General features: G+C 33.1%; 2 protein-coding genes across 2 annotated transcripts; both read right to left on the reverse strand.

The window, feature by feature from the left end:
- Nucleotides 1-10141: 10141 nt before the first annotated feature.
- Nucleotides 10142-11549, reverse strand: LOC140852942 (uncharacterized). Its single transcript, XM_073246944.1, has 5 exons — nt 11351-11549; nt 10996-11267; nt 10582-10917; nt 10416-10487; nt 10142-10178 (listed from the first exon to the last, which is right to left on the reverse strand). The coding sequence occupies exons 3-5, from the start codon at nt 10834-10836 to the stop codon at nt 10173-10175; spliced, it is 333 nt and encodes a 110-aa protein (XP_073103045.1). The 5' UTR covers nt 10837-10917; nt 10996-11267; nt 11351-11549; the 3' UTR covers nt 10142-10172.
- A 2102-nt stretch (nt 11550-13651) lies between these two features.
- LOC140852857 (uncharacterized) lies at nt 13652-15649 on the reverse strand. The gene has a single exon (XM_073246408.1). The coding sequence runs from the start codon at nt 15647-15649 to the stop codon at nt 13652-13654; it is 1998 nt and encodes a 665-aa protein (XP_073102509.1).
- Nucleotides 15650-16171: the final 522 nt, after the last annotated feature.

Raw genomic sequence — 16171 nt, forward strand, 5'->3', positions numbered from 1 at the left:
TTGGATCTCTTGATGGATCGCTTCTGGACTGTCGGATCGTGCAAAAGAGTCTTCTTATAAACCGACAATGAACAGCAACCGTTGGATCTAAATCGGATTGAATTTCAGCCGTTGGATCATGCCCAGGATCTTTCTCTAGCTGTGAACCATGCTTGTGGACCGCGTGAAGTTTTCTGTGGATCGAGCGGCCGGTCCACCGTACACTGAAGGCTATTTTCTTTGATTTTTAAGATATTTTAGCTCCATTTTCGCTCCAATTTTCACCTGAAAAATTAAAAAAATATATGTATTAAATTTTTTAAAAATTTTTCTTCATTTTGATGTTTAAATTGCTTAATTAAATTAACATCTATTTTTTATAAATATATCTAATTTTATTTTTTTTCAAAATCACTTATTTTTTAAAAAAATTCAATAAATTTATGAAATTAGGGTTTTTAAGAAGATGTTAGCACCATAAATTATCAAAAATATCGATAATAAATATAAAAATATATCACTTATCATACTCTCCAACTTGAACTTTGCTCGTCCTTAAGTAAAGAAAGAATTTAGAATTAAGTACCATTTAACTTAAAATTTTAAATTTCACCAAATAATTTTCAAAAAGACCACTGATGTTCAGTAGAGTGTGAATGAGGTATGTCATTGGGATATTAATACTAGTCAATATGAGAGTTAAACTAAGAACACTAAACTTTTTTGAAATTTTTTCAAATTATCCCTATCTTTATCTCCAAATCATTTACCTTCATATGGACAAGTATATTGTTACTTCCATTCTTCATTTATTGATTGATTTTTTTTTTAACTTTGTACTGCTATTGAGTGTCTTAATCTCTTAAGCTTTCTGTTTGATTCATATAGCGAATTTTTAACCAATGACTCTCAAACCAGACGGCTTTAGAGTACTAGGTATAGAATATCCCTCGGATCTACTTGCTCGAATCAAACAGGCTACGAGTTAAAACTAACTTTACAACAAAGCTTCTTTGCCCTTCAAACCTTTTGACGTGAAACTCAATGCTTGCTTAAGCAAAGAGACCCGGTTACTTAGCATGAAGTACTTGGAAACTTTTTTTTTTAAACATATGAAGAAACATATAGTTACTTTACATAAACCCATAAGAAGTAAACTCTTCTTTGATGTTGGTCGAAAAATTTAGAAATACTCAAAGAAAACTATTTAAGTTCTAAACTTAACTCTTTATTGAGTTTTCTTAATACTTGATTCTTCAATATCTCACAAACTCTCTGATCTGTACATCAATTTTCTTTTAAAAATGCTTGGTTTAACTTGATTTTTAAGTATAATTAGATGCTTAAATACTAAATACTAACTTACTTGAGGACTTAATTTTTTTTTTATTCTCCCCCCCAACTTAATCAACATTGTCCTCAATGGAATAGAAAAAATGAATGGTGTATGTAAAGAGAAAGAAAAGGAGAGATGTCACCTGATCCATAAGTCTTTTCAAAACTGATTCTCCCTCCAACTTAGCCAAGATTATTTTTAGATCCCTACAAAAGACACAAAGCAAGATTTGATTATCCTAAACAAAATGCAAAAGAAAGTAAAGGCAAAAGCAAAAATTGAAAACTTAAAAACTGGATTACCTCTCAAGAAGCGTTAAGTTTACCATCTTCAGCCAGACCATGCTGATTCTCTCACCTATCCCATGTCAAATATTAGATTGACAAATTTCAATGATTTTGGATTGCCAATATTATGAAGATGGCTTATGATAAATTTTAGTATTTTATTATCAATCTTCAAAAAGTAATTTACATCCCCATTTTTAATTGTAGTAAGATATATTCCAGATCCTTGTTTGTTGAGAATTTCTCCTATTTGTTCTTCTATAATACTCATAAATTGAGTTTTTAGTTTAGGAGTTAAGTTCGATGCAATGGATATTAGAAGGATGTCATTTGATTCTAAACATGTATTCTTAAGTGTGACTGAGGACGATTTCAATTCTGGAGGGGATGGTGATTCTAAAGAAGAAGAACCGACTTCTAGGGCTGAAGAAAATGAAACTTTTGATGGATATATCTCAGGTAGCTCATCAGCTCTCTTCTCAGTATCAATTTTGGGCTCAGATTCTTCTATCGGGTTAGCTTCAGTACTAACCTCTTTTTCTAAATTTTTATTTGGGCTAGCATCAGTACTAGCTTCTCTCACCTGATCTTGGTATGGATCCTTAAGAATCCTACCACTTCTAAGTTCAGTAATTGCTTTGGCATTTTCAAATTGAGGATTTTTAGATGGGACATTGGATTAATGACTAGGTCCAGGTGGTTGATGAGTGGATGGATATTTCCTAGGATTTGATACTGGTTGGCTTGGGAGTTGACTTGGTTCTCTTCTCATGATAAACTCAGCTAATTATCCTATTTGTGCTTCTAGCCCAGTGATAGATTATTGTTGGGTCATGATCAATTGTTGTAGTTGGTTTAATCTATCATCAGCTAGATTAGTCTGTTGAGGAGGTGGGTATGGTGGCTAATTTTGATATGGTGGCTGGATAGATTGACTGGGCTGACCTCTATTGTAGGCATAATTCTGGTATGGAGGCCTACTCTGAAAGTTTTGCAAAGAAAGAATTTGGGTTTGAGCCTGAGTCTGTTGGGGTCTCCAAGAAAAATTAGGATGGTTCCTCCAGCCTGAATTATATGTGTTAGAGAATGGATCATTGACAGGTTTAGAGTAACCTTGGGCAGCTTGAACTTATTCTTGAATGAAAGGTGAAAACTATGTAGCCGTGGGACATTCGCTCACATAATGGGTCAGGCTAGTACAGATAGAACAAATCTCCTGATAATTAGGTGGTGGTGTGTATTGTGCAGGAGATTGTTGACCTAATACTAGGAACTGATCAAATTTCTGAGCAAGAAGGTTGACTTTATCTAATCTTTGGGCTATTAGGTTCAGATCGGCCTTAGGACTAGAGTTTGTTTGCTTGATCTCAAAAATTTCTGTCCGCTTTTGGTGAGGGATTGATCTTTCGTAGGAGGATAATGAAGCATGATTGATTGAATTTTTACTCAAAATTTCAAATAAAGTGTAAGCTTCATCCTTACTTTTACTCATGAATGCACCCCCACAAGATGCATCTACCATCTGTCTGTATTGGTCACCTAAATCCTCATAAAAAGCTTGAAAATTTGCCACTTAGATAGACCATGGTGTGGATATTTTCTAAGAAGTTCCTTAAGTCTCTCTCATAATTCATGAATTTGTTCTCCTAGAAGCTGAGCAAATCCAGTGATGGCTCACCTCATGGTGTTGGTTCGACCTATGGAATAGAATTTCTTAAGAAACTCGTGCTGCATTTCAGTCCAAGTTTGGATTGGTCTCCTTATTGTGCCAAGCTAGTACTTGGCTTTGTCTTTAAGTGAGAAGGAGAATAAGGTCAATCTAAGTGCATCATCAGTAAAATTTTGAATTTTCACTGTGGAACAAATTTTTAAGAACTCATCCAGATGCTTGTAAGGATCTTCATTAGTATTTTCATAGAAAGACGGGAGCATCTGGATTGTGGTCGACTTGATCTCATAGTGGCTTGCAGGGATATCAGGTAAGTGGATACAAGTTGATGGGTTATAGGTGGAAGGAATAAAATATTTTTTCATCTGCCTAGGTGGTTCTCTAGGATCTCCAGCCATCTGATTTTTAGGTTTAATATAAATCAACCGTTCAATCTCAGGATTGGGTTCAACTAGGTCAGGATAGAGAGATCTTCTACCTTGCATATACCAGTGCAAACCCTAATGTATGATTCAAGTTTTGTTTTTGTTTCATTTTTTTTTAAGAGAAAAAGGAGAGAGAAGAAAGAAAGAGCCCTAGACCTAGATACGTAAGGTGGGAAGAATTAGTTGTGGTTTAGTGTTAATTACAATCAAGTTAGCAAACAATTAAACCTAAACACCTATGGGTTTCTTAGACCTAACAGTTCGATGTAGAGTGGCTTAGCTTAAATGCAAATTGGGTTTGTTCTCACTTTTTTCAACTTGCCGATAAGAGATGGGATCGTGGGGGTCCCCCCGTTGCTTGCCTTAGACACCAATTAAATTGGCCAGATAAGCTAACAGAACTAATTAAATAATCATAAATCTATTTAGGCTGAGTCTTTATAACCTCTAGCTTTAGACATCAGTTTCAGGAGTGAGTTCGAACTTACTTTGTACTTGACTGACCACAATACTCAGAACTAAACTCGATTAATAGTAGGGGCCAATGTCTACTTGATTTTAGTTAGGCTAGGGTTAATGTGGGATACTGGTTGGTTGTTTTTGGGCCAAAAGAAGGTGATGAAATTTTTACCTTATCTTGTTATAGGTGTTGCCCTTAAATTAATTTAAGATGAATATGCACAACCAATTTCAAACACGGGGTTCTATGCAACTAAATTAGATGCATGAAACTAATAAAACTTGAAAGCTTACCTTGTCTCCAGCGATCACCAAAAATAAATCTACAATGATAAATGCTCCTAAAAAATTAAGTTTCTACTCTTGTCATGCAATTTTTATTAGGTTTATGTGGATGAATTTTAGGTTAATTAAAAAAAATAATAATTAATACTAAAAAAAATAGTTAAGGCTAGGGTTAGGATTGATCTCACCAACTTGGAAGCTTTCTATCTCCTTTTTTTTTTGAATTTTTGAATTTTTTGTCTGTAAAAAGATAAAAAAATTAGTAATCAATAGTCACAAGAAAATCAAAGAAATCAAACATTAAAATTGGTGCCTTCTCTGACAACGATGCCAAAAATTTGATACGATCGTGATATTGTCGTTAGGACATCGTGATTATCAATCAAATTCTGACTTCAATAAAAATTAAAAATATGTAGAAAGTAGTGAGTCGGGTCGAATCCACAGAGAAAACAGGATTTTGATTTAAAATCTTTAATTTTATAAAAAAATAAAATTTTGAAAAAAATAATTTAAATCAGAAAATAAAAATTAAAAATACGAAAAATAAATCTGGTACTAAGATCTACTAACTAAATCCTAGCATCTATTTACAATAAAAATAAATAATAAAAATTTAAAAAAGATAAAAATAAATTGATACTAAGATCTATTAATTAGATCCTAGCATCTACATGCAAAAAATAAAAAATAAGAATTTAAAGTACAGAAAAATAAATTTTGCATTAATTGAAATTGAATTTCAAGTACAAAAAATTTAAAAAAAATAATAAAATAAAATAAAAATAAAATTGTAACAAGAATCTGAAGTTGATCAGTCAAGCCTCATCAAAAAGATGATTGATGATCTCTCTATCTTCCGTCGTACTCCATAGAGCGAACCGACTTCTCTTCTTCTTTTTTTTGGATCCCTAAAGCTATTTAATTTTTTTTCTATTTTTTCTATATTTTCTACTCAATTTTTTTGCTCTCCAACCTTATTTCCGGACCCCCTATTTATAGATGAATTTTTCATAATTTTTTGGTAGGAAAAAGAGTCCTAAAATCTTTAAAAATTATATTAATCCCTTAGAAATATTTCTGACCGTCGGATGGAGCTTGGACAGCTCAGATCTGATAAAAAATCAACCATTTTAATCCTTATCAAAGTTGGATCGAACCATAACCGTCCGATCATACCTGAGATTGGTTCTGGACCGTCGGATCGTACAGTTTACTTCTTATCAAAGTTGGGAGCATCCTCAGCCGTTGGATCTCTTGATGGATCGCTTCTGGACCATCGGATCGCGCAAAAGAGTCCTCTTATAAACCGGCAATGAATAGCAACCGTTGGATCTAAGTCGGATTGAATCTCAGCTGTTGGATCGCATCCAGGATCTTTCTCTCACTGTGAACCACGCCTGTGGACCGCGTGAAATTTTCTGTGGACCGCACCCTGGCTCTGTGGATCGAGCGGCCGGTCCACCGTGCACCGGAGGTCTTTTTAAAGCTTTTTTAAGAGTATTTTGGCTCATTTTTGCTCTGATTTTTTGCTTGAAAAATTAGAAAAAATATGCATTAAATTTCTTAAAAATTTCTCATCATTTTGGTGCTTAAATTACTCAATTATTTTAACATCTACTTTTTTATAAATATATCTAATTTCATATTTTTTTCAAAATCATTTATTTTTTAAGAAAATTCAATAAATTCATGAAATTAGAGTTTTTAAGAAGATGTTAGCACTATAAATTATCAAAAATACCTACAATAAATATAAAAATATATCACTTATCAAAGATCACACCCTTTTAACTCTCATACATCAATCTATCTCTCTCAATCAGAAGCACAAAAGAAAATCCCTTACAATGCTCTCAAAAACACCCAAGGAGACTCACTCACAGCCTTTATCAGGCACTCACGGCTACTCCCATGCTCTCTTAGATCTCTCAATCATTCCCAGGATGTTTCCTTCGCTGCGACAGGCCATAGGACCTTTAAAAAATCTCTAAAAAATCTTAAGCACAGTCCTGATAGGAGTCCAGAACATTAGCCATTATTGGATCTTCCCCGCATGTGATTTCGACTATCTGATTACGCACAACATGTGATCATGCACTGTGGACCATGCATGCACCGTGCGTGGACCACGCACTCCCCTCCCTTGGACTGTGTAGTGGACCGCACATCTCGCACGTGCTAGGTCGTGCGCACTGGGCCACATGTTGTAGGCCTGCACGCCTGCATCTGCAGGCCTGATCTACTGGATTTCCCTATCTTGGGCTTTTCTATTGTGGGCTTCTCTGCTGTGGCTCGAATTTGAGGTGCTAAAATTTAATAATCTCCACTTCGACTCAATATTCGGCCTTCACATAATTTTGAGAGTTTCTAGATGATCTCACCCCCATGCCTTGGGAAAAATACCTAATTGCTCATGAATGGGCAAATATGAGAGTCGAGTCAGGCCACTCGATCCCATCTTCGTCATATGCAGTGACCTACTTCACCTAAGACCTGCTCGGGATAGCCTTCTATGGTAATAGAAACTTCATCCTGTGATGTGATCTGTTATCCTCTCGAGTCTTCCGTCTCGTGCTCAATCCATCTACCTGGAGCTCTACCTCGCTCTGAGCTCCCAATGGCTCCTAAATTTCATCTCGCATTGAACTCTCTGCCAAAAGATAATGTCTTCCATACTTCTTCCCCTTCAACACTGATAAGCTCGCGATATTGTCGTTAAGATATCGTGATTATCAAATTTAATCCGACTTCAATAAAAAATAAAAATACGTAAAGAGTGACAAGTCGGATCGAATTCATAAAGAAGGCAGTACTTTGATTTGAAATCTTTAATTTTATAAAAAAAAAATAAAATTTTGAAAAAAATAATTTAAATTCAAAAATAAAAATTAAAAATATGATAAATAAATCAAATACTAAGATCTACTACTTAGATCCTAACTTCTACTTACAATAAAAAAAATAATAAAAATTTAAATAGCATAAAAATAAATTGGTACTAAGATCTACTAATTAGATCTTAACATCTACTTATAATAAAAATAAATTAAAAAAAATTTTAAATATAAAAAAATAAATTTTATATTAATAAAAATTAAAATTTAATTATAAAAAATTTAAAAAAATAATAAAATAAAATAAAATTATAACAAAAACTAGAAAGATGGTTGATGATCTCTCCTTTGATGTAGGCATAGGTAGAGATATTTTTCTTCTCCTTTGATGTAGGCATGTAAATGTAGAGATGATGTAGGAATAAAATTCTCTTCTAAGTACTTCTTTCTTAGAAGTCTTTTTCATAATTCAAAGCTATATTTGTTGCCCCTTTTTATGCCTCTTTCATTCTTAAATATTTTTTCTCTTATAACTTGGGATCTTTTTTATAAATTTTAGGAGGGAAAAAATTTTTGTTGTTTACCGACGTGGGATTATTGGATGTCACATGCTGTAAAGAGTTCGAATTCCACTCGGTATCGGTATCCGAATCCCATTAAAATTCTTGACTTTTACGTTTGTGCCAAAGTTCCGCGCTCGCTGTCATCGCGTCTGTGTATCAGTTGGCATCCAAATCCGCATCAGGCCTTTTGAACCACTCCCAAGTGATCGCACTTGAACTGGCCCGACTCCACTGCCTCATTCGTTCGAGTCCGTGAAACGTGCGGAAGTGATCACGCGAACCATGCCGTGTGACATGCCAGCGTCCACTTTGCTTCAAACTCCCTTGGCTCCACGTGAAGCTCCAGCAAACCTTTTCTCCATTTTGAATCACATGGGTCCCACATAATTCTCCCCTTCACAGCAAGTCAACAATCCCTCTTTCTTTTAAGGTCATGGGTCTACACATTTAATTCCCTGTTTCCACTTACTGAGCCCAGCCTCAAGCCGCATGCTTTTTTTTTCTCTCTTTTTTTTCATTAAATTTTTATCAAATATTTATAAATTATTATGTACCATACATATCACAGATCTGAATTTGAATATGAACTTCATCTATACAAATTAAAAAATTATTATTTATTAATTTATTATTAATTCTTCATAATTAATTATTTTTTTAAAAAATATATAAAAAATATTAAATATAAAATAATATGATTTAAATATCAGAGATTTTAATATTTTTTATGTTGTATTTGATGCACTGATCACACCCTCCAATATGAAATTTGCTTATCCTCGAATAAAAAAAAAATTAAAATTAAATATCTTTTAACTTAGATTTTTGAATTTCACTAAATAATTTTCAAAAAAATCATTGATGTTCAGTAGAGTGTGAGTGAGTTATGTCATTAAGGTATTAATACTAATCAATATGGGAGTTAAGTCAAGAATAATAAATCTTTTTTGAATTTTTTTTAAATTATCCCTATCTTTATCTCTAAATTATTAACCTTCATATGAGCAAATATATCGTTACTTCTGTCTTTTATTTATTAATTTTTTTAATATTATACTGTTATTGAGTGTCTTAATCCTTTAAGCTTTCTATTTGATCCATGTAGTGAGTTTTCATCCAATAACTTTCGAACCAGATGACTTTAGGGCACTAAATATAGAATATCCTCCAGACTTACTTGCTCGAATCAAACAGACTACGAGTTAAAGCTAGCTTTACAATAAAGTTTCTTTGTCCTTCATACCTTTTGATGTGAAACTCAATACTTGCTAAGACAAAGAGGCCCGGTTACTCTTCTATGAAGTACTTGAAATTTTTTTTTTATATATATAAAAAAATATATAGTTACCCTACATAAGCTCATAAGAAGTAAACTCTTCTTTGATGCTGGTAGAAAAATTTAAAAATACTCAAAAAAAATTGTTTAAGTTCTTAACTCAACTCTTTATTGGGTTTTCTTAATATTTGATCCCTCAATCACTACAGGAAAATGTATTTTTTACGACGGTATTTTGCCGTCACTAATAATGACTTACCGTCGCAAAAACGTATTTGCGACGGTCTTGCGATGGTATTTTAACTGTCGTCGTTTCGACCGCAGTAAAAGCTTCGCGACGGTGGAATACCGTCGCAAAAAGTTTTTGCGACAACTTTTTACGACGGTAAATTCTTGCGTCATAAAAAAGCGTCGTATAAGATGTATTTGTGACATTTATTTGCGATAGAAGATACCGTTGCAAATAACGTTTTGCCACTGTATTGTGCCGTCGCAAATAAGTATTTTATTTTTATGACAATTATAGCCGTCGCAAATAGTGGTAGTAAAAATTTTTTTATTATAGCAATCTACTGTCGCAAATAGTGGTAGCAAAAAAAATATTTTTTACAGCATTCTGCCGTCACAAATAGTGGTAGCAAAAAATTTTTTTTCTTTACAGCACTTTACCGTCGCAAATAGTGATAGCAAAAAACTTTTTTTATTGTCTTCGATACATTATTTACGATAGCAAATACCGTCGCAAAAAATATAAATTATATTTTTATTAATTATATTTATTTTTTTATTTTTTTTATATAAATGTGCCTATGAACTTGTAACCATTATTGATACACCTGCTTATCAATTAGAAAGAAAATAAAGTATAATACTCAAATATTGAAAATAAATCCATTCAACCAAAAATAACTTGAAATGCATTACTTAATATTAAAAATTCATCCAGATTTTACTCAAACATAACATAAGTATTCAAGTACATATCCATTGTCCAAAATACAATAAAAAGCAAAATAGAACAAGAAATTCGCTTGCTTCATCTTCATGGACTTGTACCTAAACCTGAAAATAAATAAACAATATATATTAATTTAATAAATTATTACAAAAAAATATAAAATGAGATCACCAACAAAAATAAATTTTTTAGAACAAAAGTTACAATGGAATCCACTTACAATTTCCAACTTCCTGTATCAAAGGATGTGCCAACAATATGAACATGTTCATATTGTTGGCACAAAGGTCTAATGCAAGAAATTATTACTTTTTATACTACACAAGAATATCATCACAAACCTCATCAGGCACCTGAGTGAATCTCTCATTTTCCGATGCATGTGTTTGGTGAGCACTAGATGCATCTGGAACCTATATATTATAAAAAGTTGAAAGATATAAAATTAATTATAAATAATAATCAATTAATATATAATATAAATCTAACTAAATAAATAAATCATACCTGCCCACTACTGGATGGCACCGAACGAGGAGTACCTACTGGGCTATGCGCAAAAGATCCACTCGCCATCTGAGCACGCATCTGATGGAGCTGTGCCTCCAAGTAGGAAATCTTGTCATCAAACTCAGTCCGAAGCTCATCTCGAATCCTCCTAATGGTCTCCTCTGATGGTGCCTGATTAGATTGCTGATACAAACGTCGCTTTGTCATGCTCGAACTCCAAGTACGCATCCGTCCATGTCCATCTTCTCCCATCACCTCCACAAAGATACGATCTTTTAGTTCTGGTGTGCGCTCATCCTCAGGTACCTCCTCAAGTCATCGTTTCATCTCCTCCTATAATAAAAAATTATAATATTGACATTAATATATAAAATATACTATATGTAATGAGAATTTAAATTATGTACTTACTATACACTCTTGTGCATCCGCATCGATGACACCCTGCTTTGAAGTACGTGTTCTAATAAACACGCTTAGTCGATCTGTTTCTAATCCCTCTGCTTCCATCTATTAACATAAATAATCCAAATATATATAAAAATTTATACTAAAGTTATATTTAGTATAAACTTATAATATTTTAAATATACATTTGCTCTAATAACAGAAAATGAAGTTCTCCCTGTCTTATGCAAGCCTCCCAACATCTTCCTGTTATTTTTGTTTCGTGCACACTGTGCCTACAAAAGTTATTAATGTAATTAAAAATATAATATATAGTTTTATTATATAAAAAAGAAACTAATCACAAAAGAATAAGTACCTGGACATCTTCTTGTCCCCAATAACGAACAAGTATCTCCCACTGATCAGCTTTCACACGCGGAGGAGGTCTAGAGATAAGATTTTCTTCCCTCTGGTGCTCATCATAGTAATGACGCTTGATATAAGACTTCCAATTCCTCCACATCTCACCAACTGATCTTAAACAATTTTCTCTATATTCACTAGGGGCATCTGTGTTATCCTACAAAATTAAAATTTAACAAAATTAGTAATCATATAAAATGTATGAATATAAAGGACAAGAGTACTTATTTCGTATCTCCTTCCAAATATAATCTACAACTAAATACATAATTATAAAATAAAATTTATAAATATATTTTACCTTCACCTCTTTCCAAATGTGGTCTAGAATATATTGGGGTATTTCTGTCCAAGATGCATATGTCAATGGGACATATATCCCATTTTTTGCTATTACCCCTAATTGACTCTTGAACTTACTTGCGTTGGACCCACAAGGTTGCATATGAGCATCAAATACCAAAGAAACTTTCTGACCCGTGCCCCAAAACTCAATACCATGAGCCGTGCCTCGACCTCTTCGTCTAGAAGTTGACTGACTCGAAATATCTAATTAGTATCCAAATACAATAATCAGATAAGATAGTACAATAATTTTAACTTTACATAAGTAGAATAAGTGATTTTACCTGCAACATCTGATGACTGTGGCTGAGATAATGTGGTCTCTGATCGCTGTCTATGTGGCTGAGTATTATATGCTGAAAATGATTGTTGCTGTGGCTCATCATGATTGGACTGAGATGATGAATAAGCCTGTAATCTATCCAACATGGATACACCACGTTTCCTCTTTGGAGCCATCCTATATGTAAAATATAAAAAGTAAGCATCATCTTCATCTTAACTAACAAATGAACAATAATAACTAACAAAAAATAAATATACAGAATTTAACTAACAAATGAATAATAATAACTTACATACAAATTTTCATAATTAACAATGGTCATTCGTCTTCATCCATCTCAACATCATCTTCGATAGATCTCATATCATCTACAGTTGTTCCATCTACACCTTCTCTCACCCAATGAACATCATCATCACGAGTATATATTGTCTCATCTAAATGTTGCTCGTTAAAAGGCTCTGCTTGAGGTACTGATTTAATATTATTTGAACCATCTTTTGAATACATATCAAACAAATCTCTAACTGTCATCTTGAGAACAACACTCCATCCTGATTCTACAGGATCTGGAATATAGCATACTTGTTCTGCTTGACTTGCTAGAATGAATGGTTCATTTGAAACATCACTATCATTATATAAAAGATGACTAAAATTGACAAGTGTCATCTTAAACTCATCTATCTTCTTCCCTTTGATATCATCAATCCAATCACATTTAAATAGCACAAATTGCATATCATTGGTATATCGAATCTTGATAATATCTATCAATCTTCCATAATAGGTTATATCTCCAATACTTGTATGCGCCTTGACAACAATACCATGGCTTTGAGTGGTTCTCTTGTTATCCTTATCAAGTTTGCGAAATCGAAAGCCGTTGATGATATATCCACCATAACGTCGTACAAATTGGTCTGGACCTCTAGCAAAATGCTGAATTTCATCTGAGTACTGAATTTCAGATGTTCTTACCTATATTCAATATAATATTTTAAACTTTCAAATTATATAAAAATTAAATGATAAATAAAAGTTTTGAATTTGAATTGTTAGAAAAATTAAATATGATTACTTACATGCTCCATCAACCATGTGTGAAAAGTTGATACATGGATCTTTTCAATTTGATCATCTGATGAACGAGGCATTTGTCTTCTTAAATATTCAATGTGCTTCCTATAAATATTATAAACAATACCTTGAATAAGTATAAATTTGTTAGTATATCTTACAAGTTGATTATAAAACTTACATTCGAATAGGAGTTATAGCATCAATATTTTGCAGCACATAACGATGAGCTTGCTCCCATGTGACTTCATCAATATATATTTTGGCTCCCTTTCCAATGGGACGACCTGAATTATTTCCACCATCATTATTCCGAATCGATCGATTTGATCTAGTTTCAACATCCTGTAAATATCTTGAACAAAAATTCATACACTCTTCCATCAGGTATCCTTTGGCAATTGAGCCTTCCGGATGAGCTCGATTACGCACATAAAGTTTGAGCGTAAGTAGATACCTATATAGATATAAATTAAATAAAATTTACATAACAACAAATTGAAATCGAAAGAATATGACGTGCTTCATTTTATATAAATAATATTACCTTTCAATAGGATACATCCACCTAAATTGCACTGCTCCAGCAATGAGTGCCTCTTCTGCTAAATGTATAGGTAAATGCTCCATTATATCAAAAAATGAAGGTGGAAAGATCTTCTCAAGCTGGCAAAGTGTTAAAGCAATACGACCTTGAATATACTCTAGGTCAGCCATCTTGTTCACCTTTGAGCATAATTGTCTAAAGAAATTTGTTAACTCAATCAATGCCTCAACCACATCCTTAGCTAATGCTTTGCGTACAGCTACAGGAAGTAACTGTTGCATCAAAATATGATTGTCATGACTTTTTAATCCCCAAATACTACGTTCCTTTAAATGTACGCAGCGACTGATATTAGATGCATAACCATCAGGGACTCTGACATTTTTTAGCACTTTTAGGAAGATATCTTTGTCATCTTTGGACATTGTAAAACAAGCTGGAGGCAAATAAGCCTTACCAGACACTCGTTGTTGTGGATGTAATGCTTTTCTTATACCCATTTCTTGCATATCATATCGAGAATTTAAATTATCCTTGGATTTTCCCGTAACCCCCAATATTGTCCAAAGTATATTGTCACATACATTCTTCTCAATGTGCATGACATCAAGATTATGCCGAATCAAATTATGCTCCCAATATGGTAAATCAAAAAATATACTCCTCTTTTTCCATCCAGACTTTTTTCCACCTGAAGTGCCTTTTTGATTTTCTTCAATTTTTCTCTTTATGAGGTCATTCTTTTTATATTCTGTGAGTACTCCATTCAATTGATTTAGTATATTACAACCTGATAATTTAACAGGCTTCCTTCTGTATTCTCCTTGACCATTAAAAGATATTCTATCTCTTCGAAATCTATGGGTATTCGATAAGAACCGTCGATGCCCTCTATAACAAAATTTTCTACCATGTGACAACCATGTTGATTCTGTTTGATTGTAACAAGAAGGACATGCAAGTTCACCTTTTGTACTCCATCCAGACAAATTTGCATATGCAGGAAAATCACTGATTGTCCATAATAATGCAGCATGAAGTTGAAACATCTCTTTTTTTGATGCATCATACGTAAGTACCCCTCTCTCCCATAATTCATTTAGTTCTTCAATCAATGGTTGTAGATAAACATCAATCTTATTGCCCGGTCCTTTTGGTCCATCAATAAGCACAGAAAGAATAAAGAAAGGTTGTTTCATAGACATCCACGGTGGTAAATTATATGGTATTAGAACAACAGGCCAAGTGCTATGAGCTATAGACATTGATCTAAATGGATTAAATCCATCAGCTGCTAAACCAAGTCTAATATTTCGACAATCTGCAGCAAAAGATGGATTCCGTTCATCAAAAGTTCTCCAAGCAATTGAGTCTGCAGGATGTCTTTGAACACCATCTTTTATTCGTTCCTTCTCATGCCATCTCATTAACTCTGCAGTTTTTGACGACATAAAGAACTTCTGCAACCTCGGCTTCAATGGAAAGTACCGCACTTGTTTTGCAGCAATCTGATTATTCTTAGTAGTATCATCATTTGAATCTTCTGTAAATTGTTTGTATCTAGAGCTCTGACATATTTGACATTTATCATGTCCTTCATCTTTGCCTCTAAACAACATGCAATTATTGGGACATGCATCCCATGTCTCATAAGTGAAACCCAAATCTGTGGTGATTTTGTTTGCTTGATAATATGAATTTGGCAAGCATACTCCTTCTGGAAATGCATCATTCAACAATTCTAGTAACAATGTAAATGACTTATCTGTCCATCCACTTAGCACTTTCAAATGCAGTAATCGAACAATAAATGACAGTGAGGTGAATTTCATGCAATTTGGATAAAGTGGACGTTCTGCATCTTCAAGAAGTCTAAAAAAATCTTTTATTTCTTGATTGGACCCCTCGTGACCCTCATTCTCCATTAAATGATTAAATTCCATATTGTCATTTGACATTAAGATTCCAGTTGCCTCTTGTATCATTCCAACCATATCATCTTCCGTATCAAAAAAATCTCTACTTCCACAGTCTTGGTTAGACCTAGTAGAATAGTACGTCTCTCCATGATAAGTCCAAATCTTATATGTCGTCAAGAAACCTTTTGTAATAATATGTTGTTTCACTACATGTCAGTTCTCAAGAAAACGATTTTTACACTTCTTACACGGACAATAAATCTTTGCATCGTCTGTCTGATTAACATATGCAAAGTCTAAAAATTTATTGACCCCCTCAATGTATGTAGGTGAAGTCCTTTCTCGCAAATCAATCCAACTTTTATCCATAACTACTATCCACTGATACTGTTATCGTTATGTATTCCCTGAAAACCATATACAATAATTTCTTTATAAATATCAAAAAAAAATTATAAAAAAAATAAAATTTACGAGGATACATATCGAAACAGATACAAACTTCTTAGTAATATGAAGATGATCTCTTAAAATAAAAGAAGAATAAAATACTAAGTAAACTTTAAGCAGGAGGGTCTAATTTTAGACCTTTCAAAA

This window comes from Elaeis guineensis, chromosome 12 (assembly GCF_000442705.2).
Source record: "Elaeis guineensis isolate ETL-2024a chromosome 12, EG11, whole genome shotgun sequence".
NCBI classification, from domain to species: domain Eukaryota; kingdom Viridiplantae; phylum Streptophyta; class Magnoliopsida; order Arecales; family Arecaceae; genus Elaeis; species Elaeis guineensis.

Bases quoted from the DNA above. Each gene is read 5' to 3' on its own strand.
- LOC140852942 (XM_073246944.1), bottom strand. From the start codon at position 10,836: ATGGGAGAAGATGGACATGGACGGATGCGTACTTGGAGTTCGAGCATG. The intron at 10,488-10,581 runs GTATGATTTATT...TATAATATATAG, and splicing joins TGCCATCCAGTAGTGGGCAG to GTTCCAGATGCATCTAGTGC.
- LOC140852857 (XM_073246408.1), bottom strand. From the start codon at position 15,649: ATGGTTGGAATGATACAAGAGGCAACTGGAATCTTAATGTCAAATGAC.